This window comes from Corvus kubaryi, unplaced genomic scaffold, assembly GCF_017639235.1.
Source record: "Corvus kubaryi isolate FWS band 111438036 unplaced genomic scaffold, C.kubaryi_AGA036_p1.0 37397, whole genome shotgun sequence".
Lineage (NCBI taxonomy): Eukaryota > Metazoa > Chordata > Aves > Passeriformes > Corvidae > Corvus > Corvus kubaryi.
In genome coordinates this window covers 12742889-12757143 of record NW_024581136.1, presented here as the reverse complement: position 1 = coordinate 12757143, position 14255 = coordinate 12742889, and the positions used below count along the sequence as shown (strand labels likewise).

At 56.0% G+C, this 14255-nt stretch overlaps 2 protein-coding genes across 4 annotated transcripts in view; both read right to left on the bottom strand.

Annotated features, from left to right (window-relative positions):
- The window catches only part of LOC121671262 (PHD finger protein 13-like), a 4228-nt gene extending 3803 nt beyond the window's left edge, over positions 1-425 (bottom strand). The window contains exon 1 of the mRNA XM_042042635.1: positions 226-425. Coding sequence (XP_041898569.1) covers positions 226-327 — 102 coding nt within the window. The 5' untranslated portion in view covers positions 328-425. The remainder of the gene's footprint in view (positions 1-225) is intronic.
- A 2203-nt stretch (positions 426-2628) lies between these two features.
- Positions 2629-13434, bottom strand: ABCF3 (ATP binding cassette subfamily F member 3). 3 transcript variants are annotated; one of them, XM_042042613.1, is made up of 21 exons: positions 13320-13433; positions 12976-13123; positions 12822-12901; positions 12446-12501; positions 10641-10759; positions 10403-10525; positions 9864-10130; positions 9579-9659; positions 8975-9034; positions 8619-8675; positions 8392-8414; positions 7759-7814; positions 7425-7625; positions 7193-7269; positions 6906-6950; positions 6443-6575; positions 5749-5837; positions 5457-5548; positions 4774-4906; positions 4330-4417; positions 2629-3516 (listed from the first exon to the last, which is right to left on the bottom strand). In XM_042042613.1, the coding sequence occupies exons 1-21, from the start codon at positions 13390-13392 to the stop codon at positions 3358-3360; spliced, it is 2160 nt and encodes a 719-aa protein (XP_041898547.1). In that variant the 5' UTR covers positions 13393-13433; the 3' UTR covers positions 2629-3357. The 3 variants fall into 3 exon arrangements, with proteins under 3 accessions (XP_041898547.1, XP_041898548.1, XP_041898549.1); XM_042042614.1 differs by having other exon boundaries at positions 10641-10738; positions 13320-13432; XM_042042615.1 differs by lacking the exons at positions 2629-3516; positions 4330-4417 and having other exon boundaries at positions 4886-4941; positions 13320-13434.
- Positions 13435-14255: the final 821 nt, after the last annotated feature.

The following is a 14255-nucleotide window of genomic DNA, read 5'->3' as shown; positions in this document are numbered from 1 at the left end:
CCCCCCCCCCCGCACACACATACACAGAAGGGACTCCCCCCCGCACACGCACAGGGGGACCCCCCCGCACACACAGGGCCACACGAGCCCACCCCCCTCCGCGCACACACAGACGACCCCCCCCCGCTCCCGAGGGCACCCCCGCACCCCGCGGCGGCCCCGCACCCCCGATGCCCAGCACGGAGCCGCCCCGCACCACGATCCGCTCCCCACCGCCCCGCTCACCTCCTCGGGCGCCGGGGACGCGGGGCTGGGCACGGGGCTGCTCCCCGCCGAGCACGGCCCGCCGCGGGGGCAGGGCTCCGCCGGCTGCCCGCCGGCGCTCATGCCGGTGCCGGTGGCGGTGCCGGTAGCAGTCCCGGTGCCGGTAGCAGTCCCGGTGCGGTGCGGTGCGGTGCCCGCCGCCGGTGGGAGCGAGGCTCGAGCGCCGCCCCGGCCGCAGGGGCGGGACCACCTGGTGGCGGGGAAGGCGGGGGCGGGGCCTCGCGGCGATCGTCCCGGTGCGGGGGGGTGCCGGTGAGTGTCCGCCCCTCCCGGTGCCGAGCACGGGAGCGCAGCCCGGCTGGACTCGCCCGGACCCGCCGCCAACGGCAACGCGGAGGCACCGCCCACCGCCCGCGCGGGGTCGCGGCTCAGGGAATGTTGGGGCTCGGGGGGAACACCGCGTTCGAACGGTCCCCGCGCGCCGGGGCGGGGCGGCACCCACCGCACCGGGCTGCTCCGTCCGACCCGGCCTGGAACAACTCCGCGGCTGGGGCATCCCCAGCCGCTCTGGCCAGCCTGTGCCTCCGCCTCCCCACACTCCCGGGGAAGAATTTCATCCTAGTATCCAATGTAAGTGTCCCCTCTTTCAGTTAAAGCCATCCCCCCTTCTCTTATCCCTGTCCGACTGTGTAAAAAGTCACTCTTCCTCTTTTTTAAATATGTCAGCAGCAAAAGCCACCCCAGAAGTCACATTTTCTCGTTATTGGATGAGGATAGGCACCCCACAACCAGGTACATAGACAAGGCAAAGATGTTTAATGCTTTCTTCACTTCAGCTTTCAACACCAGGGATGGGCTCTAGGGGTGCCTGAGATGGAGGACCACGGCTGTGAGGACGATAAACTCCCAGTCAATCCCAAACTTGTTCCAGCTGAATCCCTTTATGGGGATGGTGTATGAGGCCTTATGGAATTCATCCAAGAGTACTCAAAGAGCTAGTGGATGTCATCATGAGACCTCTCTCAATGATTTTTGAATGCCACAGGAATCTGGAGTTGACTGAAAACTGGCAAACACTTTTCCAGTTTTCTGAAAGGGCAAGAGGGATGATCTCGGGCACTATAGGCCTGTCAGTCACATTTCAGTGCCTGGTAAAATTATGGAGAAGATTATTCTGAGAGTTATGGAAAAATACCTGAAGGACAAGGCAGGCATCAGTCACAACCAGCACAAGTTCATGAGGGGAAAGTCCTGCTTGAGAAACTTAATTTCCTTTAAGGACAAGGTGACTCAAGTAGCTGATCAAGGGAAGCCTTGATAAAAAAATTGGAGTTCAGTAAAGCTTTCAATACTGTCTCTCCCAGGATTCTTCTGGACAGAATACCCAGCACACAGATAGATAAATATGTCATGAAATGGGTGAGCAACTGGCTCATGGCTCAGGTTATAGTGAATGGGGTGACATCAGACTGGCAACTGGTCACTAGTGGGGCTCTGCAGAGCTCAATTTTAAGGCCAATGCTCTTCAAATCTTCATAAACAACTCGGATGCAGGACTTGAAGATACACCGAGTTTGCCAACGAATCTGAAGCAAGACAGCTGCATCAGCAGATCCCCCCAACCAGGCAGCCCATAGTAGACCCCATACACAGGCTGTCTTTTGCTGGTCCTGTCCTTGATTTTTACCCACAGGCTCTCAACCTGTTTATGGCTGTTACTCAGAGGCAGCTCTTCACTATCTGTCCTTTCCTTAGGAGAGTCCAACACCCCTGCCCCTCCTTTCCATCCTCTCTTCTGAAATCTTGTAGCCCTCCATTGCAGTGTTCCAGTTGTGTGATATGTCTTGCTGTTTCTTTCATAGCAATTACATCACGGTTTTTTATTTGCACCATGGTTTCCAACTCCTCTTGTCACCCATGCTGCATGCTTTGGTTTGGAGACACTTCAACTGGGCTATGGGCCTCTTCACCGTTTGGGAGGAGCTCTGCCAAATAATTCCTTTGAGACGATTTATGGGTATTACTCTGTCGCTTCCTAAGGTGTTAGTGTTTCCTGGTTCCTCTCAGACACCCAGAAATACATCCCCTTACCCTGCTCAAAATAATTTAAAGCTCTGCCCCCTTCCTTCTGCCCACCCTGTTTCCCCCCCAAACCACAACCAGATCCGGTACCCTCCAGAGCTGATATCCAACCCCAGCCTCACAGCAGCTCCATGCCCCCAAAGGTGGCCTGTGGCCCCTCACTGCTCAGTGGGACACTGGCACACTCCATCCAGGAGGTCCCAGCCTCACCTGAACCACAGAGCTGCCATTTAATTCAGAGAATCATCTGGAAAGCATCTCCCCCTCACCAGCCTTGCGTTTGGGGCAACACTCCCCCCAAAATCAAGGCCCACAGCCCCCCAAGGAAAGGAGAGCATTGCACCCACTGCGTCCTGCATTTATTTACACCACAACCTCCATGTGGGTGGGTAAGGAGGGATGCCGGGCAGCCCACCCCCGGGCCAGTTCAAAGGCAAGGCAGGCAGCGAGGCGGTACCGGCAGCAGCACAGGAAAAGGAGCAGGGAGCACACCCAGGAAAGCTGGGCTCTGGCTCCCTCGGCACTATAGACGTAAGCAAGCCCCAGCACCAGGGGGCTGGGGAAGAGGCGGGGGTCACTTTTAGCAGCAAAGGCCTCATTTCCCTCAAAGGCAGCAGGGAGGACAGTGGCATGTGATGGAGCTGGACTAGTGCTCAGGCAGTTAAACAAAAAAACAAAGAAAGAAAAAGGCAGAGGGTAAAGCAAAGAAACACATAGAACAGCTCTTCTGCCCTGCAGAGCACGGAGTTAAACCGAGGGTCGGGATGCTCTGCCTTCCCTCCTCTCGGCACAGCAGCAGCTCCAGGCACAGCCTTCCCAGTGTGGCCAGTGCCGGGCACAGCCCCGGCCAGCAGCAGAGCCCCTGGCCACGCACACCAGACTCCTGCTCCGGTGCTGTCCTTCCACCCGGCCCCGGGAGGGGAGAGCAGTTCAGGTGGCAGTTTGATGGCATGGCTGACGGTCCATGTGGGCAGCAGCATCCTCGGCACTGTGCCAGGCACAGTTGGGATGGATGCCGAGGTGGCCGAGCTTTGCCTTCCAGCCCCTGGTGCAGTCCGGCTCCCACCTCCCTTATAGGAAACCCTCCTTCCGGAACTGCTCCTTCAGGATGTCTCTGTACTGGTCAAAGCCACCCTCGATGCGTGTCACAGTGGCGTTCTCACACACCCACAGCTCCTGGCACACCAGGCGGATGAAGCGCTCATCGTGGGACACCAGGATTATACCACCCTGTCAACACATAAGGGGGAAAATTCGCAACTTAGTGGAGCACAACCCAGGGCCCCGGGCTGGTGGCATGGAGATCTTGTACCTCTGTCCAGCCTGTGCCCACCACTTCAGGTTTCCATCCGTTCCAGGGAAAACTTAACAGTATTTTGCTGGCAGGGAGCTCATCCCAGCCTTTCTTTCCTTCAGGGGGACAGACAGATCACCTATGGAGGAGCCATGTGCAGCAGTAACACATTTAGTCTCCACTCTCAGAAGGCAAGTGCAAGGTTTGTTACTGGCTCTCCAGGTCTCCAACAACTTCAAGGATGGAGAATCCACACAAAGTCAGTAACAGGGAAAAGGTGTCTGGGTAAGGCCATGAGCAACCTCAGCTAAGTTTTTCTTTCACAGGAAAACTGCCCCAACCTGAGCAACAACCAGTGAGATCCAGGTTGATCACAGTGGTATCTGGAGGCTGAGTCTTTGGAGATCAGGCATAAAACGTGCCTAAGGAAGATCTGAGCAGCACCAAGGCAGGGCTGGGAGCTGCACACAGCACGTGAGAAGTCACAGTGTAGGTGACTAGTGAGGATGGGACAAGGTGCTCTCTGGGCTACTACTGCCACTCGCAGCCACTCCTAGCCAAAGCCCGCAAGTAAACAATCCACCAGGATGGATGGCTAAGGCAGAAATGTGACTCATTTCCCAAATTCTGTCCTAGACTTGAAATCACTCCTGGTATTTCACCATCCACCTCTGGCTGAGGTACCAAGTAAATTGAGCTGGAGGCTGCAGGAAGCGTTAGAAAAACAGAAGATGTTGGGAGAACCTTACCCGGAACTTATTCAGGGCCTTTGCCAGTGCCTCAATGGTCTCCATGTCCAGATGATTTGTTGGCTCATCCAGGATGTAGAAGTTTGGACTGGAAGAGAAGACAGCTCTGAGGATGCACTGAAACAGGCTCAGGCTGGGTCTGCACTCTGACTGCTGCTTTAGCTGCTTAGAGCCACAGCCACTGGAATGTGCCTGACCCCAGGATCGGTACTGCCCAGCCCCAGGGACACCTTTTATCCCTGGGAGCCCAAAGCAGTGGGAGAAAACCACCTGCCTCCTTTCACACAGTCTCCCCAGGGTGACAACCTCCCTCTCCATAAAAACCCCCAAGGACAAGGCTTCTGTGGGGTAGTAGAAAGTCCCTGGATGCCTGCCTTCCTCCCGGTGAAGCAAGCTCCAGGGATGAAGCCATGCAAAAATTAACAGCATTTGGGAGAAAATTACCAGGGCATGGTCATCTGGGCAAAGGCCACACGACTCTTCTGACCTCCGGACAGGCTGGCCACAGGACGCACGGCCAGCTCTCCAGAGACACCGTAGCTCCCCAGCTGATGCCGGTACTCCTCCTCCGTCTTCCCTGCAGGATCATGTCACAACACAGCTATGGCACACCTGGTGTGACACAGGGCCGCAGCTGGGTAGCCTGTGCCAGGCCAGCAAACGGGATGAGCTCAGCAGCACTTCCAGGCAATTCCCTCCCAAGCAGGGGGTTTGCAGGGAAAACCTGACTGACACAATCAGGACAAGGGCTGCAGGGCTGGTGACTGACACCAAGTGATGCTACTCCCAAACCCCTGTCACTGGGTTAAGTAATGGAGAAGAGAACTAGAGGTTTTGGCAACTGGGAAAGGGGGATCCAGTGCTCATCCTATGAGTAGGAAAGCAGCTCATTCACCCCCAAAACTTGGCACCAGCCTGAGACGTGCAGACTGCCAGCTATTCCTGCTTCTCATGGCTGGTGACCTGAACTCAGCTGGACGAGGGGAGTTATCCCAGTGCTGGCTGTGACCCTTAAGCACTGACAGCACAGAGCTTTCTGCCCAGGACCATGGGCAAATCAATGCTCCTCCATGCACAGCAAAGGAGACCTCAACAGCCCAGATCTTCTGGGATCAACAAAAACTCACCTGGGAACTTTCTTGCCAGTAACTCTACAGCACTGATGTTCAAGTCTAGTTGATCCACATGGTGCTGGCTGAAATAACCGATCTTTAGGTTTCTGCAGAGTGAGAAGAGGGATTGGGAGCTGGTACCAGGTGCTACAACCACAGTATTGATAGCTGCAGTGCCATAAGGGGACATGTGTGTGGGTGTGCTGGACCCATCCTGGTCACCCAAGCAGCCACAGCTCCAAAGCACAACCCGGGAGCCCCCAGCTGCACCATTCCTCCCAGTCCCTCAGCCTTTCTATCCAGGTACCTGTGAGCATGTCTGATCCCTCTGACTGGTGCCAGCTCCCCCATTAAGATCTTCAGCATGGTTGACTTGCCAGCGCCGTTTTCCCCAACCTAGAGAAGCAGCAGCAGCATTGGAGAATGTGAAATCCATGAAGGCACTTCGGAAAGGGGGGCAGTGATCAGGGAATTTCAGTTTTTGCAGATGATGAGGGGGACCAGGACAGAGCATAAACGGTGACTTCAGCTACCAGGAAGAGTATTAGAATGCATTTCTATCATTGACAAGTAGCACTGGCAGCAGTGCCAGATGTTCCCTCCCCAACCCTCAAGCCTAAGGAATACCTGGTCCCAACCTCATTTGCAAGCGTACAGTGTCTGCTGCCCCATCCAATGAAGCAGGGCCCCCACGACATGCTGCTGTCACCTAACAGGAGCCACATATGGACCCAGTCTCTTCTCAGAGGCATCCAGTGAAAAGATGAAATCAAAAATTCTAACTGGTATTAGGAAAAATGTTCCAACGTTCCTCAAAATTAGGATGGTCAAATGCTGTGATAGGACCCAGTGGAATGGAAGAAATAGTCCTCCCTGGGAATATCCAGAATTCAACTGGACAAGGACATGAGCAACCTGACCTATAACTAAAGCTATCCCTGCTTTGAACAGGGTCCGCCCAAGGTCCCTCGCAGCCTCCATTATTCTGCAATCCCACATACCACACAGATGCGGGACTCCAGGTCAGCAGAGACAGAGAGGGAACGAAAGATGTAATGACTTGGCTCATAATAGAAGTCTACTTCATCCAGCTGCAGGATTGGGGGGGAGAACTTCTCAAAGCCATCGGGGAACCTGAGAAGGCAAGAAGAGGTGAGAGACGGCCAGGAACTTCAGAGACTCCCAACCCCCCAGAACAACCTCTGTAACCCCCCAGATGACAAGGAGGGCTCCATACCATGCAGGGCCTCAGGGAAGGATGGTCACGAGAAGGCAACAAAGACCTGCAGCCTTGGCCCCAAGAGGGAACCCAGCCTGAACGAGGGGACCTGTCTGGGTTCCCTGTCAAGAGTGAAGCTGGCCCACACAAAGGGGTGGTTGTCCCAGATGGGACAGGACTCTGGAGAAGCTCATGTCAGAAACAGAGCCAGGTACCCTCCAAACAATGGCTCAAGGGACACTTACTTGATGATCACCTCAGATTCCTTGTCCACAGGTTTCAGCACTGGCCTGCAAGAAAAGGAGACATATAACCAAGGTGCTCTGCACCTTGGGTCTGCTCCCACACCAGAAGCCCAGGTAGAGTCTTTAGCTCTGTGACACCTCATCCTAACCAAAGCCTCTGGACCAGAGACAGGCACCCAAAAAGCCCAAATCACAATTGTATCTGCTAGGTACCCTGGGAACTTCCATTTCTTCCCATGAGCACTGCCCCTTTCCCACCTCCAGCAAGGAGCAGGACAGGCACTCACAGCTTCTCCAACAGCTTGAGCTTGCTCTGCACTTGGGATGCCCGGTTGGCGTTGTAGCGAAAGCGGTCAATGAAAACCTGCAAGAGAGAAAAGCGTCAGAGAGCCCCAAGTCCCCCTCAGCACCAACCACTCTGCTCCACTGCCAAACCTACAGCAACACAACCACTAAAGCAGAGGGAAAGGGACAAGGCTGGAAGAAGAATGCCCCAGCTCCACTGGCTTCTCCCAGTACCTGGATGTGCTCACGGTACTGCTGCTGGGCTTCATACTCTCGCTGCTGGTTCTTCAGCCGCTCCTCCTTGATCTTCATGAAGTTCTCAAAGTCCCCACGGTACATGTCCAGCCGCTGCGAGTGCAGGTGGATGATGTCTGTGGCCACTGCGTTCAGGAAGTTCCTGTCATGGGACACCACGAGGATGGTCGACTGCCAGGTCTGGAGGAGACAGCAAGAGGGAGGCCTGAGCACCATCAAGCCAGAGTACAGGGGTTGGTCCCACCACCCAGGGAGGTGAGGACATCTCCATCCCCCACCTTTCTTTGTATCAAGGTCTCCTGCCTCCCCCTACCTGCAGGTAGGTCTCCAGCCACAAAATTGCCCTCACATCCAGCATGTTCGTTGGCTCTGAGGGAAGGGAAAAAAGCACTGAGGTCAGGAGGGATGGGGATGGCTGGATGGTATATTTTTCCTATAGGAAAGCCTAGTGATCTGCACTGGGGAGGAGGAGAGCCTGAGGAACCTTTACCTGCAGCTCAGGGGACTCCTGTGTAGGGTGTGATGAGGTGGGGCTGAGGCTCAGGCAGGGATGCTCCCCCCACTCCGTATTGGTACTCAGAGCCTGGCGCCCCACAGCAGCATCTCACCCAGATTCCCTACCCAAGGTGGGCATGCCCTGCAGTGAAGGGACTTCCCCCAGCACAGACTGGCAGCCAGGGTGCATCCTGGGAACTGGCAAGGGAAAGGGAACAAAACTTGGGGCAGGATGACATGCAGACCTCCTGGTTGGTGCACAGGGCAAGGCTCTGCTGAGCACAGTGAGAGCTGTTCCCCAGGCAGACTTCCCCGTGCCACTGCTGCCAGGCCAGCCTGTCACACAGGGCTATTTTGAGCAGGCAGATAAAGGCCATGGCATGTTCCCAACCCCAGGAAGGGCACAGGCAGGCCCAGCAGTGTCAGAGGGGCACTCACAGTATCAACTTACCATCCAGAAGAAGGAGATCTGGCCTAGGGAAAACAAGACATGGATATCAGGAGCAGAAAGAGCACAGGGTCGGTGCAGCGTCTCACCACACACACAGAGCTGCAGTGCCTCCAGTGCCCCCCACCCCGAGAGCCTTGGTTGAGAGGACCCCCAGGCAGCACCCCTGCACCTCGCAGCATGGACAGCAAGGGGGCTTAACCCCATAGCATGAAGGCCTGGACACCAACCTGGCAAACAGGGCTCTGGCTAAGGCCAATCTCATTCTCCAGCCTCCAGAAAACTCTCTGAGGAGAGAAGATGCAGAGAGGGGTTACTGTTCAACACAGAACCACTCTGTTTGCCTGTCTGCAGGATCCCTTCTCCCCCATGGCTCTTTTGGCTCTGCTGTCACCCAGAGGCAGCTTGTCACTGCAGAGATTTCAGGCACAACACAAGATCTGTGGTCCAGCAGGAAGGTGGTTTGGCACTCCCAGGGCAGGAGACCACATTGGATGGGCAGGAACAGACCCCTGCTCTTCCTTACAGCCACAGCAGTGCCTGCCAGCCCCATCACTGCCTCAGCACCCAAAGTTTGGAAACTTACTTGGTTGTCTGTTGTTGCATCTTTGCATTAAAGCCCAGCCCAGCAAGAATGACGGATGCCCTGGGGAAAAGGGGAGAGAACTGGAATCCAGCTACAGCATCCAAAGAGCACAGAACAAGACCTCAGACCCACAGACACCAAGGGAACTCTGCTACATATTTTAAAGCTATTCTGGTGCAGGAAAACTTCCCTGCACACCCAAGAGAAGCACTTGGCTAGAAAATGCAGCCCAGCAGGGCACAGCATCCACATTAAGTCCCAGGAGATTTGCAAGGAGTTTTCATCTCTTTGGCCATGAAGAATCACACCACCACCACCACCACCATCCCAAAACCGTTCCCCAGGCACTAGGAACCTAAGGAGGTCGGAGAGGAGCAGCAGCAACAATACAAGCCATCTGGGGCAAAAAAAAGTCCCTCCAGCTTCAGTGGAAAACTCAACTATTCCTAAACCAGCAGAGCTGTGACAGAGAAGAGACAAAACAGCAGGGAAAACCCCATCCCCACACACTGGATCCCAGGGCCACAGCATCACCCTTCCATATCCCAAACCACTGCTCAGCTCTGACCATGCCAACACAGTGGTGCTCACAGGGTGGTCTCACCTTGCTGGGGCCTTGTCTGCCTCAATCTCCTCCAGCTTAGCATAGATCTCTGATAGTCTGGCACCTTCTGTCCCTTCTCCCCTGGGGCAGAAAAAAGAGGAGTGTGAGGGACTCACTAAGTCAGGGTTTGAGTGCTGGGGGAGGCTGATCTCCCCAGGTAGGACTAAAGTGGGCAAGATGCAGCCCAGCCCTGCCAGAGCCTTTCTTTGGAAGGGAGAAACCTCAGAACAAGACCTCGTGGTCAAGCGGCCACAGAAGGGCTGGAAATCCAGGGGACCACCTCACCTGCCAGCACTGATCTTGGCTGTCAGGTCCCTCTCCTCCCGCAGCAGGCTCTCCCTAGTGGTGTCACACTCCAGCACACTCTGCAGCGCCGGTGTCTCATCCCCTGCCACCTCCTGCTCCACGTGCAGGATGCTGATGTGCGAGGGGATGCGCAGGCTCTGGCTGGCAATCATCTTCAGCAGTGTGGTCTTCCCCAGCCCGTTCCTGCCCACCAGCCCATAGCGCCGTCCAAAAGCCAGGTTTAGGTCTGCTCCTGTCAGCAGGACACTGAAGCAAGGGAACAGGCAGGTCCCTGGTCAGACTGTCCCATGGAGAGGGGATAACCGGCAGCCACCTGCCCCTGGTGTATTTCAGGCTGTGCTGGAGCCAAGCAACCACCACAGGCTTCTCCTGCCCAGAGCTGATGGGGTCAGTGCCCACCTTGCTTCCTGATCTTTGCCACACCCTCTGTAATTTTTCAGCTGCTCTCTAATCCAGTCTCAAACACCCATGGTTCAAAATGCCAGCCAGGGTCTGTCCCACGCCCCCAGCGCACTCACCGCTCACCGAAGGACACATCGAAGTTCTCGATGCGCACATCATACGACTTGTTCTTGCCTGAGGACTCCATGCGAGTCTCCTTCTTGCTGGAAGCTTGGCTGGCAGACGCCTCCTCAAGGACTCTGCGGACAGGCAGAACACAGAGAGGGGACTCAACAGGAAAGCTCTGGTACAGTCAGATCCCAGCCGTGCTCAGCAGAGTGGGATGGGGATGTTCAAAGTGCCCTCCATGCTCACGGAGGGCCAGATGACTTCAGGGAATCCCGCTCCAGCCTCTTGTCCTGCTTGGCTTTCAGCTTGGCTTCTGCCTTCTCCAGTTTCTTGGCATTCACCATCTGGGACACAGAACAGAGAGTCTGAAGAAGAGAGAGCATCTTCAGCAAAACCCCCAAAAGCCCAGCTCTGGGAGAAGAAAGATCAATCAACCTCTCAAGCCTGGAAGAAAAGGAGGGAGGAAGGTCAGGGAAACTGGGACAGATTCAAGAGCATTTTGAGGAGGCAAATCAGGCCAGGAAGCTACCTCAGGAATGAAATCCTAAATCAATAGCTCATACACAGGTTCTGCCTCAGCAAGGCAGAGGTTTTGGCTGACCCTATCGTACAGTCAGTTTCTGTAGTTCTAGGGACCTGGATCAGCCAAGTCACTTCAATACCAGCAATCTGCTATCCCAGTGCCTCTTCTGGCATACCCTGTACCCACCCCTGAAGTGCACCATGAGGTATTTCCCTTCCAACACATTAAACGTTAGCCAGTTTGGAACAAACTCTTCTTGAGCAGTGGATCAGAGACAAAGAGCATTTAATTAACCCTGAAGGCAAGAAGGCGCCAAGAGTTTTAACCTGGCTTCTGGTCTTGGCCAGGCTTTCAGCCCACTCCAGCTTATTCCTGCATCGAGTCAAATATTTGTGGCTGACCAAGAACACTCCTAGATATTTCTAGGCAACTCTGCAGGCACCAGAGCACGTTACAGACCTGCATGCCAGACTGAAGAGCATCTTGTTACTAGAGCTGTGACCCCACACCTACAGACAAATTGAGTCACTCTGTAAACCATACAGAGTTCTGAATCTCCCAGTAAGACGTCCTCCCAAGCTTGACAGGCCTCCCAAGGCCACCTCTGAATTGTCTCCAATTTTTCTGAAGATCCTTTTTAGAGTTGCAGACACGAGAGCTGGAAAGTGAACCCAGTCACAACAACTCCGGTGCCAAAACCAGCCACAGCTGCCAGTTTTTGCTTAAGACTCCCATTCAGACATGTGGGATTGTGTTAGGTCTCAGCTTCCACATGAAGGGTTCTCATCCTCAACACATTAACCCATGGAAAGGGAGCTCTGTGAGGGACCAGCCTAGCAAAGACATTGCCCACGCTGTACAGCTACTGCCGTCCTTGCTTGGTGGATGTACAACTGCACCTCACCCATGCTCAGACTGTGGCACATCCAACACAGATGGCAAACCAGGCTGTTCCTGAGCAGCTACACATTCCATCAATACAGATGTCCCGATCTTCTCAGGTCAGGGAGTGGAACTACTTCCGAACTTCTCTGCTCCTGATCTTACTTCCCAAACCACAACAACCTACATCTGTCTCTAGAGCTGGGCTTACAACCTTCCCACAGCAGCTCTCCGCTAACTTCCCACCTGTAACATCCCCACATTCTGCTATTACCCCAGACTTTACCCCTCACTGAATATTCAAGAAGTCATCCAGGGACATCCTATTTTCTCAGTCAAAGGCCTTACTGTAGGAGCCAAAGGTCCTCACAAAAGTCAGAGTTCACTAAGGAATTACAGCAAAACAGATCTTGTCAAATTAATAAGCTGCTAACTCATGTTGAGCCTCTTCACCAGACCAAGGTCAAGAGCTTCCCGAACGACAGAGAGCCTGACAAGGAGGAGCAGTACCCCTGCAGCTGTACTCCTAACCAGGATGCTGCCTGCCTCAGCTGCTCTCCAAAGGTGAGGTGATTGGAGCGGGGCAGGGCACCTGCAGCCCCACGTACCAGCTGCTCCCACAAGGAAGGGCACAGCCCTCACTCACCGAGGTTTGGCCTCTCTTCAGCAACAGCCCAGGCAGCAGGTCCGTGCTGGCATCGCCTGCAAGAAGACGGTGGGGTTGGCGAGCACGTGTGGCAGGGAGGCTCCACAAAGCCCTACCTTAATGACCATCCATGCCCAGACATGACTGATCCCTCTCCCGACAGGATGAGGGACCAAAGGGCATCTCTCCACCTCCACGTTCACTCCAGCTTACCCTGCGGGTGCTGCTGCCCACAGCTCAGCAGCAGAATGAGAAATGCCTGCGAGGGAGAGCCCGAGGCTCCCCTCCCCAAGGTCAGGTGAGCACACACAACGCCTCGAGCCCTTCCGAGCTCCAGCACCCCGATGGGAGGACGTGAGCCTCGGGCATCACTCACCGTATCCATCAGTGATCTGGGAAAGCTGGATGGGGGCATCCAGCAACACCTGGCTGCAGCGCTGGGCTTGGCCATCGTCCCTGCGGAGAGGAGGCAGAGGGTGAAGTGCGTGAATGGGGTGAGGGGGTGCGACGGGGACGCCGGGTGCCCTTACAGCTGCAGGGTGTTGAAGAGGCGCTGGCAGATCTCCCTGATGGCGCCGTCGTCCTTGGTGTCCTGCGACACCTCCCGCAGCAGTTCGCCCACCGCCTCCTCCAGCTCGTCCACCGACTCGAAGTCCGCCCCGCTGCCGTGCAGGATCCCTGTGGGCACACGGCGCCGGCGCTGCACACCCCGCCGCTGTCGCGACAGGTGGCACCCTCCCGCTCCCCCTACCCCAGCCCTCCCCGGCCGCCTGTCGCGATTCGGGCGCTGCCGCCTGTCGCCACAGCGGGAAGGTGTCGCGACATGCTGCGCGGCGGGAGGCCGAGCCACAGCGGGCAGGCCGGAGCCGCTCACCCGTCACGTAAGCGAAGAGCTCGCCGTCCAAGTCGGGGAACTCGGAGCGGAGGATGTCGGCGCAGGACGCCATGGCGGGGCGGGCCCGCCCCGCGGAGCCGCCGCCGCCGCTCGGAGCCGGAAGGGACGGCGGGCGCTGCCGGGAAGGAGGCGAGCGGCCGCCATGGCGCGGGGGCCGCCGGGATATGTAGTCCGGGCCCGACTGCGCCTGTGCATTACGGGGCCGGGAGTGGCGATCCCGGCGCCACGGGCCGGGACAGCGGCACCGAGAGCGATCGGAGCGGCCGGGACGCGCCCAGAGCCCGCTCAGCCCCTGCCTGTCTGTCGCCCAGGGAAAGAGGCTTTGGGAGGATTTGGGGTTTTCATCCTCCCTCTTTTAGAAACAGTTTCTGCTTTTAAACCACAGTCAAGAAAGACACTGCAGGTTGGGGTTTGGGTTTGAATTTTTTCATCCACCCATGGGGAATGACCACTTGGACACCCTCATCTGCTCACAGACTGAAGGCAGAGGGGCTGAGCCAAGGACCAGGTCCAGCTGCTCAGCAGTTGCTGGTTCCTTCAGCTATCCCGCACAGCGCCCACCTTGGCCCGCACCACCAAAAACCAAGTTAAAAGGGGAAATGGCTTTTGAGAATTTTTTCAGGTGCGCACAAGGAAAGGTCACCAAGATTCTCTTAAGCCTGGCTGAGGCACAGGAACCTGACTTACAGAGGGCTGGACACACTCCACCAAGAGTTCAGTTCATCCCAGCTGCAGCCCCAAGGAAAGCCCAGAGCATCCTCCTTTCCCCAGGGAGCTGCAGCATTGGCACAGCTGGAAACAAAAGCATCACTTGTCCTTTTCACCTACTAGCCCCCAAGCAGCCCAGGGCTGGGGAAGCAGCGCAAGCAAGCCCCAAGACACTGTGGCACAGGGCCAGGGCACAGCCCATGCTCT

Bases quoted from the DNA above. Each gene is read 5' to 3' on its own strand.
- ABCF3 (XM_042042613.1), bottom strand. From the start codon at position 13,392: ATGGCGTCCTGCGCCGACATCCTCCGCTCCGAGTTCCCCGACTTGGAC. The intron at 6,576-6,905 runs GTAAGTGTCCCT...TTGCCTTCTCAG, and splicing joins GAATCTGAGGTGATCATCAA to GTTCCCCGATGGCTTTGAGA. The intron at 4,907-5,456 runs GTGAGTTTTTGT...ATGATCCTGCAG, and splicing joins ACTGGCAAGAAAGTTCCCAG to GGAAGACGGAGGAGGAGTAC.